At 53.0% G+C, this 20,643-nt stretch overlaps 1 protein-coding gene across 1 annotated transcript in view; it reads left to right on the forward strand.

The window, feature by feature from the left end:
* The first annotated feature begins 307 nt into the window (after window positions 1-307).
* LOC109324911 (nuclear receptor ROR-beta-like) overlaps window positions 308-20,643 on the forward strand; it is a 39,692-nt gene continuing 19,356 nt past the window's right edge. Inside the window, exon 1 of the mRNA XM_019557034.1 lies at window positions 308-576. Coding sequence (XP_019412579.1) covers window positions 570-576 — 7 coding nt within the window. The 5' untranslated portion in view covers window positions 308-569. The remainder of the gene's footprint in view (window positions 577-20,643) is intronic.

The raw sequence follows: 20,643 nt of genomic DNA on the forward strand, positions 1-20,643 counted from the left end.
TGCAGCATCAGGCCCTCCCATGCAAGCCTCCCCATGCCGAGCTGTTTGTGAACCTGGGGAGGTCTGACAAGTGCCTGCCCAGATGATTTGCCTTTCCCAGCTTGTCATGTTCATTCATTTCTTCTGCTATATAACAAAGCCAAGAACCAGGTCTGATTTTAGCACAGGGGAGGGCCCAGGGAAGAGGGAATGCGCTTGAGAAAGCGGATAGGGTGGCTTAAAAAGGGGGGGAATAAATAAAAGAGGCGGGGATTAAAGTGAAACTGAGGTGGGCGGGATCCAACTAGGGCTTGTCATGTGAATTTCCACATGCTCCATCTGCTACTGCAGAAAGTAGGTTAGCAGAGCTGGAGCAGTCCGAGAGAGAGGGAGAGGGAGGCAGGTACCCAGAGTGACTGAGGAGGAAGAGCCAGCCACTTGCCCAGAATTAGTGGAGCAAAACAATAAGACCGGGGAGGAAGGCTCCAGCCCTGGATATTTAATTTATCAAAGGAATTGCTGCTATTCCAGCTGCCTGCGCTGCAAGTTTTCATGATATTCCCAACACAGTCCTAATACCAGAAGCCAAGATGCGAGGTAAGATGATTTTTTTTTTTTCCCTACGTGCATGTCAACGTTTTGGGCAACTTTTGCCTGGGTCTCATCTTCATCTCACGGAAGGGCACAGGGGGTGTTGTGCATCACGTCAACTGAGAAAGCCAAGTCCAATAACTTTCTCTTTTGGGGCTCTGTGCAAATTTGTGGAGGATTGAAAAAAAAGTGCATTTGGAAAAGCAAGATGCAGGATGTGAATGGCAATGCATAGCCTGAATTCTCTGTGTGCAAGACGTTCTCTCGGACAGAGTCTGTGTATGTATTTGTGGGTTATTTTGGATATTCTTAACCTTGTTTTTTTTCTAACTTAGAGCACACATTTTTCTGACATTACTGCTGCTTTTGTGGGATTTGGACAAAAGAGACATCCACCCAGCACTTGGCACTCAGCATACACACGGAAGCAGATTTTTTTTTTTCCTTCTATAATCCAAAAGAGCTGCGCCGTATTTTATGCTGTACTCAAAAAAAAAAAAAAAAAAAAAAAAAGTCTGCAAAGCAGAGAGGGAAAAATATTTTTCTGCTGCTAAAGTTGTTTGTTGCTAGGAGGGGTTTGGATTTGCTTTCCATTCGCATGGACTTGCATATGTGTAAATCTGGCTTTTTTTTTGCTTTTTTTAAATCCATTTGTGATTATGAATCAAATTCTTATTTGTTTTGTTTTATTGTGTATGCCAGCTTAGACCTCACTTAGGATTTTACTGCAAAGAAAAGCTCTTAATCTCCTTTTCAATATGCTGCTCCCACTACAATTTGATTTCTTTTTATGATTATTATGAAGGGTTTTGCTGGTGCACTTTGGTGGGGGTGGGAGGGAGGCATGCAAAAGTCTTTGGAAACAAGTTGTTTCATAAGAGGGAAGAGTAACTGTTATTTTTAAGGGGCTGCTGTCCAAGTGGCTCAGATATCGGGGACCTGCAGTGCTGGCAGTGCCCTTTCAGTTCCCAGGCTTTGCCTGGGAAAGATTGGTCTTAGTTTTATTTTATTTTGTTTGTTGAAAAGAAAAGAAGTGTCAGGGAGAGGGAGGAGGAGGCTGTGCTGGTTTGGACCCTGCAGGAAGTAGCAGATATGGAGGCTGGAGCAGCTGTCAGCAGCTCAGCACTGATCCTGCTCCCCAAGCATCTTCTGACGCAGTGGCCAGAGGATTGGGCCTTCTGCATTGCCTCCCGGCTAAGGGATGCCTACGGAGCAACTGGGGTTGATTCTTCCCGAAAGCGGCCGCGCGTCTCTCATGCTGCTGACTCTTCTGGACAGTGTTTTGTGCTTTCCAGCTAGGTGCATTCGGAGTTGTGTGAGGTTCTAATGTACGGACGCACGTCTAAGCTTAAACAGCCCCTTGCGCGCGCAGATAAGGGCCTGGTTTTTCTCTTGCCGCATAGATCGGGACTTGTTTTCTTGCTGTGGTAGCACGTTCCCCCCTCGGATCAGGCCAACACCTCGATTCCCTTCTCTTTCGCTAGGTGATGTCCTGACATTCCAGCATCGTTGGCATGGAGGGAAGGATTAACATCCTCATAATTAACGCCAACACCCGGCTCTTTACCTAGCTTTTTGCATTGCCATAGCCCAGCAAGTGCTAAGCGATTAATAAGCACCTGGGCAAAGTTTCCCTCCTTTGAAATTTCTGAGGCATATTTGTGGCTTTGCCCTTCTGTGTAGCCCGCAATCCTCAGCTGGTGTGAACTGATGTTGCCCTCCTGGAGCAACACTGAATTACGCCCTAGGCGGATCTAGCCCAGCAGTCCTAGGTAGCCTGTGCTGGTGTCTCCAGTCTGATTCAAACCTCTGAGGATAGAAAAAAATGGTCTTGGCTTTAATTTTCCCCTGAACACCGACCGGCATGGTGATGATCCCCTTCCGAGTCCTTAGATTCAGCTCTGCCTCCGTCTGCCTCCCCACCCAACTGAACTAGATCTGACTGCGTTTTGCACAGGCTGAGGTGTGGGCGCTTGCTTTGTGTAATTCTATTGGTTTTAGAGACCTCCTGGTCTCTTGTTTTGAAAGGCAGCATGGCTAAGGGTGTGCTGTGGGCTTGGCAAGTATTAGAAGTTGTCCTAGTGACCTAGATCTGTCATTGGAAAATCGGGGGGGGGGGAGTGGGGAGGAGCTTGCCTTCCCAGCTATACAGCATGTGTACACTCATGTGGGCAAGAAGAAACTAGCTACGCTAGCATCACACGAGCTCTGGAGTAGCCAGCAGCCTCCGCCTGCCTGCCGGATCCAAAGCGAGGACAGGCGGGTTTAGCCCAACGCTCCCCTGGGCTGGGAAAGACAAGCGCCCAGTGCTGAACAAGATGGGAAATCAGCCTGCTGTTCTGCGTGACAGAGCCAGCACAGAGCGAGCCTGAAAAGCTGGAGGGTAAGGAGGGCAGCTCGGAGTTTCAAAGGCTCTTGAGGCAGGCAAATCACATCTTTGGGTACCTGTGGTTTCTTTTATTAGGCCAACTAAATAGTTGGAAACATTGTTCTTTGCAAGCTTTTGGACATGCACACCATTCTTCTGGCATATAGAGAGTCTGCTGGTAAACTGTGTGCTCTCCTGGGTGGAACATACAATCCATCCGCAGACTCTCTATAGGCCTGAAGAAAGGTGTTTGTGCCCAAAAGCTTGCAAAGCACAATTTTTCCAACTAGTTAGTTGCTCTAATAAAAGATATCACATCTACCCAAAGAACCCTGTCTGCCTGTGTCCTTAGACCAACACAGCTACAATGAACAACCCTAAAGACTCTTAAGGGAATTTAGTGCCCAGCTCCCACTGGAGTTAAATAGGATCTGGGTACCCCGCTTGCTTGGGCTCCATTACAGATCCCAGCCTGTATACATACATACATGCACCCATACACGTGCACACCCACACACACCCCTCTACACCATGTGCAACGGCAACAATTATTCTCCAGCTTCTCAGTGGGTGAGTCAGATAGGCCAGACACATCAAGCACTCAAGGCCTTGTCCTATGCAGTTGACATCCTGACGACAGTCAAATAATCCTTAAGGAGAAAATCAGGATCAGGCCCTGGTGTTATGTATAAGAAGGGTGTGTTCAATTGGCAGCAGTTTCTTAAGAGCCAGGCATGTTTGTATACCATGCCTGCTTATGTAATGTGTGTGTGTGTGTCTGTGTGTGAGAATAATGTGGCCTGAAACAGTGTCTGTATGTACCCAGTAAATGCTGAGTCACTGGGAAAACTGACCTAGTGTGAAGTTTTCAGTGACCCCAGTTGAAATACAGCTGGCTGAATTTGGCAGGGGACATACAAGAAGCTGATGGCATTCAGTGCAGATCACGTGGGCTTGCCTGCTGGATGTATCCAGTGCAGCTGGTTTTTAAAGCTTATTTGTAGACCCTACCCAGACCAATGCCCACCAACTTGTCTGGAGCTTCCCAGCTCAATGTCCGACTGCAAGGGAGAGGTTTCACGTGGATAGGAGAAGAATCTGGGCCATCCAGGACCCTGTCTCCCTGTGCTGCAGCTGCCCCATGTGGGAAGCGTGGCCTGTCTCTGGGTACCCACTGGTGCATGTGGGCCTCTGCTGGGCAGAGAGGTGCATTTCATGGGGACGTGCCTTATACCAGCCACATCTTGCCCCCAAGCATCTGAACACACCCATCTGATGTAAAAGCCAAGACCCATGCTGCTCATTCCCCCTGTGGCAAATCTGGGCTTGTGCCTAGTGCAACAGCAGCAAGAACTGCATCACGATACACCGAGCTGTGATTCCCTCCTCTGCCAGGCAGGGCCCATGCCAGGGCCCTGGCCAATTCCCTGGAGTGCCAAAGTGCTGGCAGGGATGCTTGTCTCATATAGGCTGTCCTGCATGGACACTGTGACTGGTATCCTGGGGTGGTCCATCCCCAGGGACCTGGGACACAGATACATATGGAAACACCTTGCTCCGAGCCAGTGAGCTGCATGTGACCCGCTCTGCTGGCCCTTAGCATGGCAGTGCCAAGGCCCTGTGTGGACCTGTGGCTGCAAGGTATTTTCCCCTGCCCTGGGTGGACCAGCACTTCAGGTACTGCATCATGTTGTTGTTCTTCTTGGGAGCAAAGCAGGGCCAGGGCGCCTACTCCCAAGCACCCGATGCCCCTCTGAGAGCCACACAGAACCTCCCACAGAGTTTGGGTATGGGTTTATTCAGTGAGATCTGGATATAGGTTTGTTCTGTGAGATCCACAGGCCGCAGACTTTTTGAGCTATGGGATGCAAACAGGTGCCAAGGGCTGTGCCCACTCTGCCTTGCTCTGTTGCTAAATGAGTGGGGGTGCATGTGGAAGGGGGTGTCGCAATATGGAAAACAGCCAGACCCCTGCTTTCTTGCAATTCAGCACTGCAGTAACGCAATACCTGTGCCACGATGATACCACTGTGACCAGGGCTGCCCAAACAGGGGAGTGCTATGGTATCCTGATTGTCAGGGACACCTTTACCTTAGCGAGCCCCCATCTCTCCTCCTGGCAATGCAGGGCTGTGTCATTCCAGCCTCTTCATGGGAGATGTCAGAGAGTATTCACTGAGCCCTCAGAGAGGTAGTAAGGCTTGTTGTGGCTCATGCTCCTCTCTGCAAACTGCAGTTAAGTTACTCCTGATTTGTGCCCATAGGAGAGGTGAACCAGGCCTGTTATCCCCAGGGGGGACTAGGGCCGAGACAGGGAAGGAGCAACGTGAGTCACAGTATCAGATTCAGGCATCCTGATCCCCAGTCCCCCTGTCCTAACCTCTAGGCAGTGCTCACTGGTGTCTCAGTTTCCACCGTGTAGCAAAGCAGTTTGTGCTCCTGGTGACCCCACAGCAGCTCAGAGACTCCCGAGAAGCCTCCCAGCCTGGTTCATGCCATGCGTTAACAACTCCAAGGGCTCCTGTGGAAGCCACCCTCTCATCCATCCCCAAGCTCCCTGTGCAATGACTGTGGGTTGGCTGGGGCAGCTCCACCCCCAGCCACCTGTGTTCACCTTTCCACCTGCATGCCAAGCCCACTGAGGCAGGCGCTGTACAGACCCATGTCCCTGCCCTGAAGAGCTGACAACCAGAGGCTGGTCTACAAGAGAAAACTACCCAACTGGCTAAATCGGGTTAGAAACCGACCCGGCTGCAGCCATGCAGCTCCGCAGGGGGGCTGTTCTCTATGGATGTCCGAGGGTCTGGTATCAATCTAGCATGAGCCAGTAAGAAATCAACTGTCACTATAGTAGGATCAGCCACTGTTAAGCCCAAATAAGTGCATCCACCAGGGAGGTGAAACATTCACCAATGCTAAGGTAGCACTGGCCACTTCAGAATCCAAATAGGCATGTCCACACAAGGAGCCTGCCTTGATTGAGTTAAATCAGCATCTAAGCCCACACGGTTAAATCGTTGCACTGCTCTCCTGTAGAGAAGCCTTCAGCTGGAAACCCAGGGGCAGGAACTGTCTTTTCATTATGCACTAACATGCATGACATGAGTAACATGCATGTACAGTGCCTAGAACAAGGGGGCTCCGGTCTCTGGCTGCAGGTTCCACATGCTTTTCCAAAGCAGATACATTGAGAAGAGCAGTGTGGTTCTGCCCCTCCACACTGAGGTGCTGTTCATGGCAAAGGAGAGGCACCCACTACAGACACGGATCAGGCCAGAGAATATGCAAAGATGCTCTGAACTCCAGGTGGGGATGGCGAAGTCAAGAGCAGGCAGCTGTCCACAGAGGTCACACATCAGCCCCTTCCCCTGCTACTGCTAGCTCTGAAAATAGGACATTCCTGGGTCACAGCCTGGAATGACCAACCTGCTTAGATCAGAGCCTTTACAGCACTGGGGACTGGGTGAAAGGGGCATGTCCTATGCTGATGGCCAATGCTAAGAAGTTTGGTTAGGGGTTCAATAGCACATCTTCAACCAGACCCTAAGTCTCTAAGAGGCATCAGTGGTTTGTTCTCCTCCTTCACTGTCAGGGCAATGATAACACCCCCATCCAGCAAACCCAGGCAGATAAAACCAGCAAGGGCCGTTTGTCTGGTTAAGGCCATAAAGGCGTTTGCCATTGCCCAACAGCTTATTAGTGAGGTTTGTTCCAGGGAATGAACTGGTATAAAACCCACATTCCAGTAGCAATAGGCACAGGCCCCGGAGAGTGAACCAATGCCTGTAGCAAGTTATTGGAGTAGACGATCCAGTGACCATCACGGCCTAGCACTTCTTGTGATGATGGGCAACAGCAGCTCAATTCTAATGTCTTAGCCTGGCATCACCAGGGTTGGTGTCACTGGGCGTCCTAGGAAGAAGTTGCTGGCTCTGGGCATTAAGGAGACCTACACACGTGCTCGATGCCTGCTTCAATGCATACTAATTAGCATGCATGGGAGCAGACTGCTGGAGCATGCTAATTAACATGCTCCAGCAGCTTTGGCGTCTCATGTATTCAGCCTCCCTGTGCTTCAAAATGATGGCGGGGTGCTTTAACTAAAGCTTGTCTAACGAGCTTTACTTAAAGTGCCCCCGCCACCATTTTAAAGTGCAGGGTGGTGAATACATGAGACGCTGCAGGCACTTTAATTACAGCAGAACCCAAGAGCTGCTCTAATTAAAGCTTGCCCCTACCCCTGCTCCCCACATCGCAGGGCACATGTAAAGATGCCCTAAAATGCCCAGAAACCTGGAGACACAGCAAGTGAATGTCAGCCTTCAGGACTGACAACATAGTCCGTGGGTGCTCCCACACCTGCCCATGGAGAGAGAGCATTGCCGGTTAACAGATACAGGCCAGCTGGCCTACAACTCTATGGCCAGGCACAAAAATAAGTTCTAGGCTCTTGCTGTGTCCCAGAATAGCAGCAGAGATAGAGGCCAGCTCCCCCTGCTCTAAGAGCCCCAGGCCCTACTACTCAAGCTGAAGGAAAATCAGTGTGCACAGCTGAGCCATCCATCCTCCATTTCAGCAGCATGCATCCCCTTTCTGCGGTTGGTTCAAAGGGGCGAGTGTTCTCCAAGCTCCTCAAGGCTACTCTGTCTCCAGCAGGCCCAGGGAGAGTACTGGGTCCTGAAGGGACCCAGCTCCCGGAGAAGCAAGAAGGGCTTGCCCTGCACCACCCTTCACACTTGGCTTGCACTGGACTCCTAGAAATGATGACCAGCAGTAGGCTTAAGAGTGAACACAGTCCGTTTCTCTTGGGTGTCTGTGCCCAAAGGCTGGGGGCTGCAGCAGCCAAGTACACTCAGCCCTGGCTGCAGCACTGAGGACAGCGCGATCTGAGGGGAGAGAGGAATGGAGAGCTCCTCGGGAGGAGGCACCAGATCTCTCCATTCCCAGTGGCTGCAATTGCCAGGAAAGGAAAAGGTCGCTGTCAAGCATTGGGAAGGCAGAGATGTCTAATGACTAGAGCAGTGGGTGCTAGCAGCCCAGTCCTGCCTGGCAGAGGCTCAGCCCTCTAGCACTAACCCATCCGTTTCCTGCCACCCCGTATTCTCCTTGACTACAGGTCTGACCGTGGTCCTGCTCAGCAACTGCCTTGTACTGATCTGGATTCACATTCCCCAGACAGGTGTGTGGGAATTAGCTCTTGGTAACAAGGCAGCTGAGGATGTGACTGCTTAGGGAGTCTCCTCCGGGCTTTAGCACAGGGGGCATAAGTGGGGGTGGACCAAAGCAGGCAGCATCCCGCATGCCTGAGGACCTTGCTACCTGGCAGCGCTCACCGTATGAGAGCCCTGGGTGGACACTCTTCTTCGAATTAAAGTGGATTATCCAACTTACTTTACAGCGTGAATGAAGCTGAGTTGAATTAAGGCCACTTCACCTCTGAAGAGGAGTGTCCACACGGAGCTTTCCCGCAGTTTATCTAGTCTGCTTAAAATTCACCCTGTCAGTTAATGCTCTGCCTGTCCCTGTTTTGAGATGCTGTCAGCCTGTAAGACTGACCTGAAATCCTTGCTAGAGGGAGCAGATGAATCTGTTCCCACTGGGGGACTGGTTGAACTGGCCTCACGCCCCAGATATCCCAGACCCTTCTTGAGCTGGGACCCAACACCACAGAACTGGGGGCTTCTGGGCTGAGCAAGTCCTGCCGCAGGCTGTATTCTGCATCTCAGGAGTTTGTGGAGCTATACTGCCCTCATCCCCTCCTTCTCCACAGTCCCAGGGGAGGCCTCACGCTAATTATTGCTCGCTTCCTCTGCCTGGAGATGCCCTGTTTGGGGGCATCGATTTCCAAGAGCAGTATGGGGAACAGACCTACTTTCACAGCAGGCCCGCCAGGTAATTAGCCAAGGTGGCAAGGATGCTATTCACCCTGTATCGTGGCACAGCAGTGGTTGAAGGACTGTCTCCCCACTAGCCCCAAGCACCCTGTCCCCTATTGGTCTGCCGTGCTGGTTTGCTCATAGCACCTTAACCTGAATCTTTCAAAAGGAAAAGACACAGGGGCAGAGAGGGGCAGCTCTGTTCTAACGGTTATAGCTGCTGTGCCAGCACTAAGTAGCATCATGAGGATGCTTCCGTCAGAGGACCACTTTGCAAAGGTGGGAAAGTGCCATTTGAGAGATGAGGAAACTGAGGCAGAGAATGGGGCTGTGGGTGCTAGATTCTCCGCTGTGAGTCAGCACAGCGCAGAGCCCTACCGGGTTGCAGTGACTGGGGTTCTGGCCCAGCAGTAGAAATATGACTGGAACCCAGGAGCCCTCTGCCCTGCAACCCAGATCTCTGCCCTGCAACCACACCGGGCACCGGTGGCAGAGCTGGAACTGTAAATCAGACCTCCAGACTTGTCATCCTCTGCATCCCCCACCCACTTAGCCTTCCCAGCCAGCCCCCACCAGCTACCTGCTGGGCAACAAGGAGCTTGAATACGAACTCTCCTGTTGTGCACACACCAGATGTTTGGTAATTACATCTTCACTGGAAACGCTGTCTGGTTTAATTAAGCCTGGTCCTGCCCCCGTGACCAAGAGCAGAGAGTCAGGATTCTGGCCATTAAAGCCTCGAGTAGCCACGGCGCGGCTGGGAGTTTCTGGGCATCAGGAGAGTGTCTGGGATTTATGAGGGGATCCCTGCTGAGGCAGTGAGAACACAGGGGAGAGGAGAGGGAGAGAAAGGGGGGCCATGGAGAGATGGGTGATCCTGCTTGTTCCCTTCCCCTGTTGCACTGATACTTCTGCTGGGGTTCAGACAGGAAAGGGGCACAGCTAGCACCAGGCAGCCAAAAGCAGCTGCAGGGATCAAGCCTCATCCTATTGCCCAGGGAGCCTGTGATCACACGTGCAGCTGCTGTGGCATCTGGGGGAAGTCTGCACACAAAATCCCCCAGGCAGGAGCTGCTCTGGGACCAGAGGCTGTCTTGATGTGGTCTAGAGCTCTGGGGGACTTTGGTCCCCACTTTGTACCTGCAGCAGGGGTGGGACAGAGATGCAAAGGATGCAGCAACAGTGGGACAGTGTAGTGCACTCAGCTCTTTTCCCATTAGCTCTCAAGGCACTTTCCCAAAGCAAGTGAGAAGGGAAACTGAGGTAGACAGAAAAGAAGCGACTTATCTCACCCACCACCACTAGGCTCCCCTCCATCCCCCAGGGATTTGTGGAGCAGCACCATCCTCATCTGCTTCCTCACTAAAGCTAGTCGCTTTCCTACCCCAGTCCCTGCTCCTTTCCCTGCCTGTGCGCCACTAGGCAGTAGTGGGCTTGAAGACAGCCCTGCTCATTATGCGTATACCACCCTGGACCTCAGCTGAAACCTCTTGACACTATAGCAGTGTAAATACTCTCAATGAGGATCCCATCTCCTGTCTCCAGCAAGGATCCAGGGAAACCTCAAGGGTACTCTTCCACCTCCTCCATACCAGTGCTCCTGCTAGCTCCGTATCCTTGGACACTGTTTCAGGAGAGCATCCCTGCTGGGCTTTGTGAGTCAGGAGGAGGGTTTTCTTCCTCGCCGATGCCAGCAAATAGCTTATGCCCTGAAGCACGACCAGACCGTTGGCATACCTGACTGTACATGACATGCAGGCCTAGCGGTGTCTCTGCCAGCATAGCCCTGACCCCAAGGAGGTGACACTGTGCATCTCCTAGAAGGAGCCTTGCCCTTCTCCATAGGGCAGCTTCTCCGTTCCCTTCCCAGTTACAGCACAACACGCCAGGACTAGCCTGCCTGCTGCCAGAGAGGCTGGCATTCCCTGCTAGTTAGCAAGCGCTGGCATGTGCCCAGGATGCAACTGCGCCAAGGGCACTGCTTTGGGACTCATGGCTGGGCAGGAAGAGACACCAGCTCCTCCCTCTTTTTTTATAGTTATTTCCAAGGATCAAGAGGGGATGTTTGCCCATGGGGGGGAGGGGGGGAAGGGAAGAGGGAGGTGGGGCTTCCTTGCCTTTGCCAGCTTAGGAGGAATGCAGTTGGGTTGCCAGTGCCAAGACCTTCCCGAATGAGGGCGTTCCCCAACCAGCCGAAACCTTGGGAGTTGTCTCCACAGTACCAAGCAGAGCTCTGGTCCTGGTGACTTGGCCTGGCCTTCAGGAAATGGTGACTTCAAAGACTGGGGATTTCAGGGCCTCGGTGTTCTTGGAAGCTCAGGGAAATGTCGCAGCCGTGTGCCCGAGGGATGTTGGAGCCCGCGAGGTGGATGCCTCTTGGAGGAGGAAATGCTTTGTGTGCAGGCATTCAGCCACTTCCCCTAACCCTCTGTGTTGCCACAGCCATACCATGGCCCCAAGGAGGCCGAAGGCACCACACAGACCTTAGGGTGGCAGTAGGGACAAGAGAGAAGGAATGGCAGAGATCAGAAGATGAGAGGAGGCTGTGAGCTGCGATGGGTTGGCCAGCAATGCTAATGAGGGCAGTTTGCTGGGCAAGGGGACTAGGGGACAAGCTCATAGTGCCTGGGAGGGCCAGCATGCTCAATGAGGGCTCTGCACTGGGGGGGGCAAAGGGCAGAGGAGCAAGAGCGTGGGCTGGAGAAGGGCCCTGGGGTACTAGGTGGGGAAGGGCGAGCTGGAAGCAGAGAAGGGGCGGTCTGCCGGGGGCAAAGGGGAGCATGTGAGATCGGGAATGATCCTTTTCCCCCAGTAGGGCCGTTTCCCCTGAGTACCGCCCTGGTATAATTCAATGGGCTTGGGGTGGGCCAGGTTCTGGTGGGGGGGTGCCCACAGGTGTACACCCGCTGGCTTGAGTGGAGTCACTCCCAAGCCACATTAGCGGGAGGGAGATCAGACCCTGGCCCTCTGATTTTCATACCCTGGGTGATATAAAAACCCAGGAACAGCAGCTGATTCACATGAGCAGGAGCACTAGGAAGGGCCCGATCCTGCTCCGACCTCCAGGGGCACAAACCTGGATCAGCTCTGCAGAAACCAATGACCTAAGCGAGACCAGAATCAGCCCCCAAATTCACTGATTCTCCATTCAGTGCTGGGCCCTACCCCCAGCACCATCACATGCCAGAGATTTCTGGGCCCCAAAAAAGCTCCGTTTTTCCACTGCTCGGTGATGACGAGGGAGCTCGCAGGCCGCGCGGCCCTCCCCAGCAAGGCTAGCTGGAACTAGTGAAAGGTTTCCGGACCAGGGAAGAGTTAACAGCCCAAGCTGCCGGCGTTATACAACCACACTGTTAAGTGATATTACATCTGAAAGTGTGTCAGTAGGACAGGATTACTTCATGAGCTTGGCACAAGCCTGACGGACAGGTCCGGTGACCAACTGTGGCCGCGTGGAATCCACAAACAAGCCGCCGGGGCCAATGGGCGCGCGGGCCTGGGGCGGGCCGCGCCGGCCGGTGTCGTCAGGGATATGTTTAGCAGATGCCAGTTATATAACCAGTGCGGTTGCAAGCGCACGATGCCAGCAAGGCTGGGAGTTAGGCAAGAAGTATTTACAGTGGGAGGAGAGCGAATGCCACAGCAAGGACATTTTAATTGCTGGCTATTTTTCCCCCCACCCCTTTTCATGCCTTCTTTGCCTGCTGCCTCGGCCTCCGACCTGGCGCGCTCCCCCTGGACGTGGCAGGGAAGGGCGGTTTGCCATGCAAAGATCTTGTTAAAAAAGGGAAGAATTCATGGAGTCAGCATGTGCGTTTGTGTTCCTGGTGGGAGCAGGAGGCTCTGTCTGGCCATCCCAGAGGCTTGTCCCGCCCCATCGCCATCCTGTCTGCCTCTCTCAAGCCTTTTTAACACATTAGGTGTCACAGCTCCCAGCGTGGCATGGCGGTGCTGCGCATTCCTGCAGACGGGGAGCTGAGACAACCAACCTAAGGTGATGGACAGGCTGAAGCGGGGCAAGGCTCTGACCCTGGGGCTCAGACAGAGCCCCCTTTCTTCACACAGTGACCAGATCCCCTCGTGGTCCAGCTGGAGGCCGTTCCAGCGGCTGGGGCACTGGCTTGGGTCTCCAAAGGCCCAGCTGAGGCTGGCCTCAATTCCCAATTCAGCCCTGTGGGGTCCTGGGCAAGTCACTTGGCTTTGTCGGGCCTCAGGCTCCCATTTCCGTGCTGGACCAGGAGTTTGTGTGGGGGTTAGAAACCACTGCTGCCTGTGAGGTGCCCAGACTGAGTCCTACCAAGGCAGCTTCTCCCCCAGCAGTTTCTGGCCAAGGGGTTTAAGCCTCCCAGGAACAAGCAGCCTGGCCTGCATATGAGGAAGGAGGAGTTTCAATTTGCTAATTTCCTGCTGTAATGAATGTCATCAACTGAAAGTTGCTACCGAGGCCTCAAATGCTCATATATCCTTTCTCTTGGGGCCCTCAACACCCACTCTACCTACAGGTGATACCCATGGAGCTTCCTGGGCAGATAAATCCATGGGACAAGGGCTGCTGGATCAGCAGTGCCAGCTCCAGGCCCTCACATTTCTGTGTCCCTGGCTGGACAGTGAGGAGCCAGCGATCCCTGCACCCTGTTTCCATCTGCAGAGGCAGGACCCAGCACCTTGGTCTTGCAGGGAGGTGGGAAAACAGGCCTCTATCAAGCCTGCCCGAGCCACTAGCTCTTTTCTTTCTGTTGATGAAGCCCTTCTGCGTAGCTTGATCTAGACCCTGACTCATGCAGGCTGAGCACCCATGACCTGTAGCATGTTCATGCTCACAACCCACCTTGCGAAGCAGGGCAGTGCTGTTACCCCCACAAAGGGGGTGGGGGACAGACACTAAGAGACTTGCTCAAGGTGACAAAAGTCTGTAGCAGAGCAGGGAACTCAGCCAGGGGCTTCCGAGTGCAGGGCTGGCACCTGAACTGCAGGCTTCTCCTCCTTGGGGACCTAGTCTCTGCACACCATGAAACGTGCCTCATCCCTGTCTGAAGGCAGTGTAGGTGCAGAGGGCCCACTTCCCGTCCGGAGGCCAGCTGGCGTGCCAGGGACTAGGCTGGCAGAAGTTAAGCCTTTCCGATTTCCTCCTTATTCCTTGTGGAATGAAATGTGCTAAGGCCGGGAGCCAAGGAGGAGCGGCCTGGCTGAGTCCTCTCTGGGCAGCAGCCACTGAAGATTTCAAAGGAATCTGAAGCTGAAAGAGAGGGAGGGAGCTCTGTGCCTCCTGTCTGACCAGAGAGGAGCTCAAGGCCATTACCTGGGTCGAAACCCCACAGGGTAGGGAAGAAGTGCCCCAAATGTCCTAGGTAGCAATAGACTACCTATTGCTATGTGTTAGATCAGCTCACACACCAAGAGGCTGCTGCAAGGCAAATCACAAGGAATGTTCCCCCCCAACATTATAACTATGGGAAAGGTAAGAAACTTGGAGCTACAATTAAAGTTTAAAACAAACATTTTGGTGACCTGGAAATATGCAGTTCCCTAAATACCCTTAACTCTGACCAGTATTCCCTGAAGATGGGTTGGATGTTAAACTCCTCCATGGACAACGCACCTCCTGTGCTGTTCACTTCACAGGATGAAATTAGAGGGCCTTTCCACTGTCAAGGGAAGTATCCATACACAGCTGTATACAATCATAATGGTAGCCATGGCAGCAGACTGTATCCGTGCATTGTCATAGCTCTATCCATGGCAATGGGATGTGATGTCACAGGCTTGGCATACTGGCATTCCTAGTGCCAGTAGGTGGGTTGCGGGCAATGCTCTCATGTTGATTCTAGATGGGGACAGGTCTCTAGGTGGCCGGCCCAGCACAGGTGGGTCCTGCTGTTGCCTCCAGAAATGAAGGTCAGCTGGTCGCAGTTTCCTTCATGCCCTGGTGAAAGTGAACCTGGGTCTGGGTGATGCTTGAGAACAAGGTCTGTGGTAGCTACTGCCTGGCTTGCAAGAGGCCTGGGCCGGGGAGGAAGATGGGCAGAGAGGCCTGCTCTGGGAATCCCTGCAATGTGCAAGCATCCAGTCCAAGCCACTCCACAGTGTCCAGCCTGCTCCTCTTGCTGCTGCTCCTCCAGGCGCCACAGAGACCCACAGCCCTCCTGCTCGCTCATCCCCCACAGCCCTGACCACCCATGGACCGAGTCCATCTACAGCCCTGAGTGACTTAGACCCCCACCTGACACGGGGGGAACACATTGGCTAGGCTCAAGTTTTCATAAGAGACTGAGTCACTGAGAGTGAACCTGCTATCTTATCTTCCCGCCCTCAGAGGGTGACAGATCTCTAGGGTTCCCAGCTTGGCTCAGCACACAGCTCAGCTGAGGGTTCGTTTCTGGGCTCCCTTCCAGGTCTCCCGCCTTGGCCCACAGATGAGGAGCGCTGAGAGGAGGAGGACAGTATCGCATGTGGGATGCTGGGAATGAGGCATGGAGCGAGACTGGAATATGCATCACCTTGGCGTTCCTTTCCAGCTGCAATTATGTTGCATAACTGGAACCACTTCCTGCTGGAGGAGGCTGAAGGATTCCTACCCCGCCTGCCCCCACCCCCAGCTCCAGGCGAGCAGAGGGGTGTGTACCAACACGAATGCCTGCACATGTGCACAGACACCCAGGCCAGCAGGGAAGGAGCAATTTTCTCTGCACCAGAAATCGAATGCCACTGCACCCCTTGAGAATGACAGTGATGGGAGCTTCCTCGTGGCTTCCTATGGCTTCCTCCACTGTCTGAAAGGACAGAGCATCAAAGGAGGGGGGGTGAAAACTGCCAGGGTTTTTCTTCATAATGCATCCACAGTGAACAATGCTGAGTTGCTCTGCCTTCTGAGTGCTGGGTTAGCTTTCCTCAGCTCTTTGCTGGGTCAGCTTACGCAACTGTGCCTCAGTTTCTCCTTCTGTGAAATGGGATAATGATACTGACTTCTCTTGGTGCTTTGAGAGCTACAGATGAGAAGTTCTAACTATGAGCTCACTGTTGGTTTTGTCTTAGAGATAGTACAGATCACCCAGTCCTGCATCCCAGCCTTCATCTACAGATGTAAGAGGGGAAGTCACCAAAGCTTCAGGGTCCCAATGATAGAAAGGAAAGTGCAACCAAGAAGGGACCCTGCCCTTCCCAATGACTGGCAAAAGTTGAGATGAGAAGAGAGATTAGCTCAAACACAGAGGGGAGAAAGGATAGTATCATGGCTCAGACCTAGTTGGGGATTTAGGGAACCTGGACTCAGTGTTGGGGAAAGACTTGCAATGTGATCTTGGCCAGTCACTTCAGACATCCCTGCAGAGAGGGACTACCTCATGGTGGAGACATCCTGAGCTATCCTGCAGGTAGCTAGCTCAGGTGCTAGTAGCCATTGTGGCATGGAGCATGGCTTAACCATCCAAATATTCATCCTTCTTTTTGGATAGTCCAATTTTGCAGTCCACTTGAGCTTTGTGCTGCTGCAGTGACACAGCTATTGGTACCTGCACCAGCTAGATAATAATGTCTACACCGCACTGCAGTAACACGTGTCTACACTGTAGACAAACCCTTGACTATTCTGTGCCTGCCTGTCTGCCGCCATTGTCATCCTCCCAAACTGGCAGGCAAAATTGTAACCCTAAAACAACCCATGAGAATAATGGCATTAGTAATGCCAGCTTCTATGGTGTCAGGACTTAACTAATAGCAGCAATGTGCATGTGGGGAATAGGTACATATATATGTGCCCATGCTGGGAACTGTATCTAATGGCCAAAGCAGGTGACTGAACTGAGACTCTGGATGCCGTTCCCTGGTCTGACACCTGACTCCTTGTGTGGCCCCTCATACCCCTTAGCCCATGTGTAGAGCATCGTGGCTGTGGGGATTAGTGAGGGAGGGTTAGTAGGATATGCTGAGAGCTTCTGCCAGGAGGAGGGTGACTCTTTGTAGATTGGTTTATTGTGGGATTGCATTAATAGGGATGAATGCTGTTACAGAAAATAGACCTGTGCTGTAATATGGGCTTAGCATTGTGCTGTGGGTGAGGGAAAAGCTCCTGCATCAATCTCTTCCTCCAGGGCATGGGAGGCAGCAAGTCATTTCCCCCTTTTCCTGCTCCCCGGCTGTGCTCCCACAATGTCACCCCATTGTTCTGATGTCCTGTACCTCACTCTGCCCCAAACCTTTCTCTCCCCTTCTGCTCAACCAGTGTGGAGAAAGGGGGCTAAGAATCTCCTCTGATCGCTGTTTGTCACTGGGCCTCTTCTCTACTGAAGCCATGGGTCTGTTAGGGCACAGAAAGGGCCGCAGCTCAGGGTCCTCAGTAGCTGGTGGAGGATGCTAGAATGGGACTTGCAAACCATGTCACAGCACATCCATGTTTGCCCCCAGTGGCTGGAGTAAGAGGGGGGCAGTGGCAACCTGGATGCCTGAGTTCTATACCCAGATCTTGGAGTAGCATTATCTATTACTTAAAACCACAACTTATGGGGGTATCAACCCAAACAGGTGGAAGATCTGTCTTATTTGATGCCTTTCCCATGCTAGAAGAATAAGGCTTTGCTCTGAAAGGGCTGTGGGTGTAGTTCTAAATTCTTCTGGAGCCGGTGAGGAAGCCCACCGGCTTACACTGCCTCAGTTTCCCTATCAGTAAACAAGGGGGCAATGCCTTTCTGGCAGGGGCAGTAGAAGCAAATTCTTTCTAAGTGCTGGGTATTTTGATCCTTCCTCTTGGATTCCTTCTAGCTGCTTGGCCACCATCCAAGTGAGGATTTGTGCTTGAATGAAACCTGTAGGCCAGCAGTATTCAGTGAGCACCAAGCAAACGGAGACATTTTTTAGTGCATGTATTTCTTGGCAACTTCAGCTCCAAACTCAGGTGCCTGGAGACTTTTCCAAGCAGGGTCTCTGGGTCAGTACCTGCCTACCCACCTGCTCTGAGCAGAATCTAGCTGGGGAGCTGCAGATGGCTTGGTGACTTCCTGAAACACTCAGGCTTGGCCTTACACCACAGCAGATTTGGCTGAGAGTTCCTTAGAAGCGGGAGGAAGAAGGGGAAAGGAAGAGACTGTTGGGGAGCTGACCAGGGAGAAAATGCCTTGTGAGTCCTGTGGGAATGCGTGGGGAAGCTTGGCCTGCCGAGGCCATTCTGTTGGATGTTTTTCTGCAAGAGCCATCCCCTCCCTCAGCTCCTTCTGCAGGGCAGCAGACATCCTGTGCCCCACACATGCCGCCTGCTGGTTACAGCAACACAGGTGAATGGAACTGCAAGGGTCTCATCCTGATTCTGCTCCCGACTCCCTGGGTGACCTTGGTCAAGTCATGTCATCTACTTGCACTCCTGTTCCTGCACCCTTGGCAGATGGGGTAGCAGCTTCAGGGGGTTCATTGATGAGTGCCTGTAGAGCACGTGGTGACCCCTGGGTTCTCCAGGCCTCAGGCCTTACCCCCACCGGGCCTGCAGTAAAGGGCGTCCTTCAATGGAAGTCCCCCAGTGGACCTGTAGGCCATCCACCCTCTGGGGCACCCACTCCACACTGAACCCATGGCCCACTCCAGTGCTGTTTTATTCCTGGCCTGCTGAGTTCCTGGGGGCCAGTCACTTTTCCTGCCTGTGAGAAGGGGATAATGATTCCTGTGTAAAGGGCTTTGAGGTCTAGTGATGAAGAATGCTAGGAAAGATTGAGGCAGTAGGTCCTAATCATTAGTTGCCCTTCCCCCAGCAGGGAAATACAGATACAAGGCAACTGGAGCACCTGATGCCCTTGTAGCTTTACCTGCTGTCCTCAGCAGGCGGGTCTGGGCCAGCTGAGCCTGCCCCTTTGCCCAGTGACCTCCCTGCCCTTGCTTGTTTAAGCTCCAGTGGTGCAGTGCTCAGAGGGGCCCATCAGAGCACATGCCGGTCCTGCCTGGGTTAGTGGGGAGGGAGGAGTGGCTGAGGGACAGGCGGTGACCCCAGCAAGGGGCTCTGCTGGGCAGATACCAGACCTGCGCCCTCCCATGGGCATGCACTGGGAGAGGAGTGTTGTGTTGATCTAACACAGCCATAAGACAGTGAGCAAAAGAAAGCTCAGCCTCACCCAGAGAGGCAGGGAAATCAGGGCATTACTAAGTGCTCAGTCACAGGGTGAAAAAGGCCCAGGATAATAGTGCTCTGGGATATGAAATTGTGAGCTCAGCAGCTGTGGACTCAGCAGAAACCTCCCACCCATGGGCATGGAGTGTGCCGAGGAGGGGATGCTCTTCCTCCATGTGAGTGCCATATCCACAGGGATAACAGGCAATGTCCCCATTAAGCGTGCTGCCTCTTGGATGAGATGTATAAGTGAGGCCCTGACAAATTCCACCCCAGAGGTGGCCACGTGTTTGGTGGGTCGAGGAGTCCTTGGTTGAAGGGTCTGTTTTCAGGGATGCAGAGAACCTGCATGTCCCATTAACTTTATATGTACTGGTGGGTGTGCAGCACTGCGGAAAATCGGGTTTCCTTTTTTCTGACAGCTTTGGGAAACCATTGGACAAAAGGTCCCTCTCACCCCTGGGGAGGCAGCTGAGAGAGAAAGGTTCTTCAAAATCAGCCAGGGCAGCTTGGGGCAGCTTGGAAAATGAGAGGGATGAAGCCTATTAGCAGCTCAGTAGAAAAGCCCTCCTCTGCAAAGCCCTCCTCTGGGCTGAGACAAGAGGATTTGCCATGCTGCCAGAGGGGCCCTGAGCCAGGGTTGTTTGCTATATTGGTCCTAAGTTCTTGCCTTCCCCTACTTAATCCGGAGGGGGAAAGCTGGTGAAGTGCTGCCAGCAGGGCCAGCAGCTCCACAGGTGATATAGCCAGAAGGGAGCAGCAACCGCCCTGCTGCTCCGTGCTCTGCCGCCTGCAGAGCCGGCCCCACGGGCCCACCCAGGGTTAGCTCCTGTCTGAGCTCCAGTAGCTGTTCAGTCTTGTTCTGAAGACTCTAGGAGATGAAGCCCTGGGAGGATGTTTCCCAGCAGGGGTCCAGGGAAGACTTGGGGGGAGAAGCAGGGCAGGGGTCTGTGGTTTAGGTGCTGGGACATGCTCCCATGGGGTCTAGAGACAGGGAGGGCAGATCCTGCCAAGATTTATAGGTAGAGGAGGCTTGCCACTGACTTCAGTGCATGCTGCTCCGGCCCAGGGGAGTAAACAAATCCACTCTAGGGCGTCTTCCTGCAAGCATGCACTGGCAGTAGGGAAAGCCAAGTTGGATCATTTCTTCTCTCTCACTGCAGCCCCACAGGTCTTTTCCCTACTGGGGAATTGCAGAAATGAGTTGGAAAAGCCATTTCAAGTCCTTCAAAATCCCAGGTCTCTTTCCACTAGATGAAGTCCCCAGGCTGTGGCCCGATTCTAGCCTAACCCATTCCGTTCCATTTTGTCTCTCTCCTAAACACCCCCCTGTCCTAAATTGGTGCCGTGCCGGGTTAAAAGGCTGCCAGGGTCCACCACCATGTCTGCACTTCAGTAGCTTCTTGTTCTCAGAGATCTCTCCAGCACCCCAAGAACAGAGTCTTACATTTTGCCGAAAAAAAAGATGGAGCAAATCTGAGTGCTGGCCGGGAGGTTTACCCCAAGGCACAGGATGCTCTGAGGACAGCCTTCCTTTGCACATACAGTTGTCTCCTCCAGCAATGAAAAGCCTGATATCAGCCAGCTGTTAGTGAGGCTCTGATAAGCCCATCTGAAGGCTGTTCGCATCCTTTCCCCAGAAGCCCCCAGCACCTGTACAGATGTTGTCAACAGGACTGTCCCCAAATCACCCGTGCTTCTGGGAAGATGGTGAGGGTGTATCCTTCCCCCACACAGACAGTGGG

The sequence above is a fragment of the Crocodylus porosus genome, unplaced genomic scaffold (genome assembly GCF_001723895.1).
Source record: "Crocodylus porosus isolate Cpor-Errol unplaced genomic scaffold, CroPor_comp1, whole genome shotgun sequence".
NCBI classification, from domain to species: Eukaryota; Metazoa; Chordata; order Crocodylia; family Crocodylidae; genus Crocodylus; species Crocodylus porosus.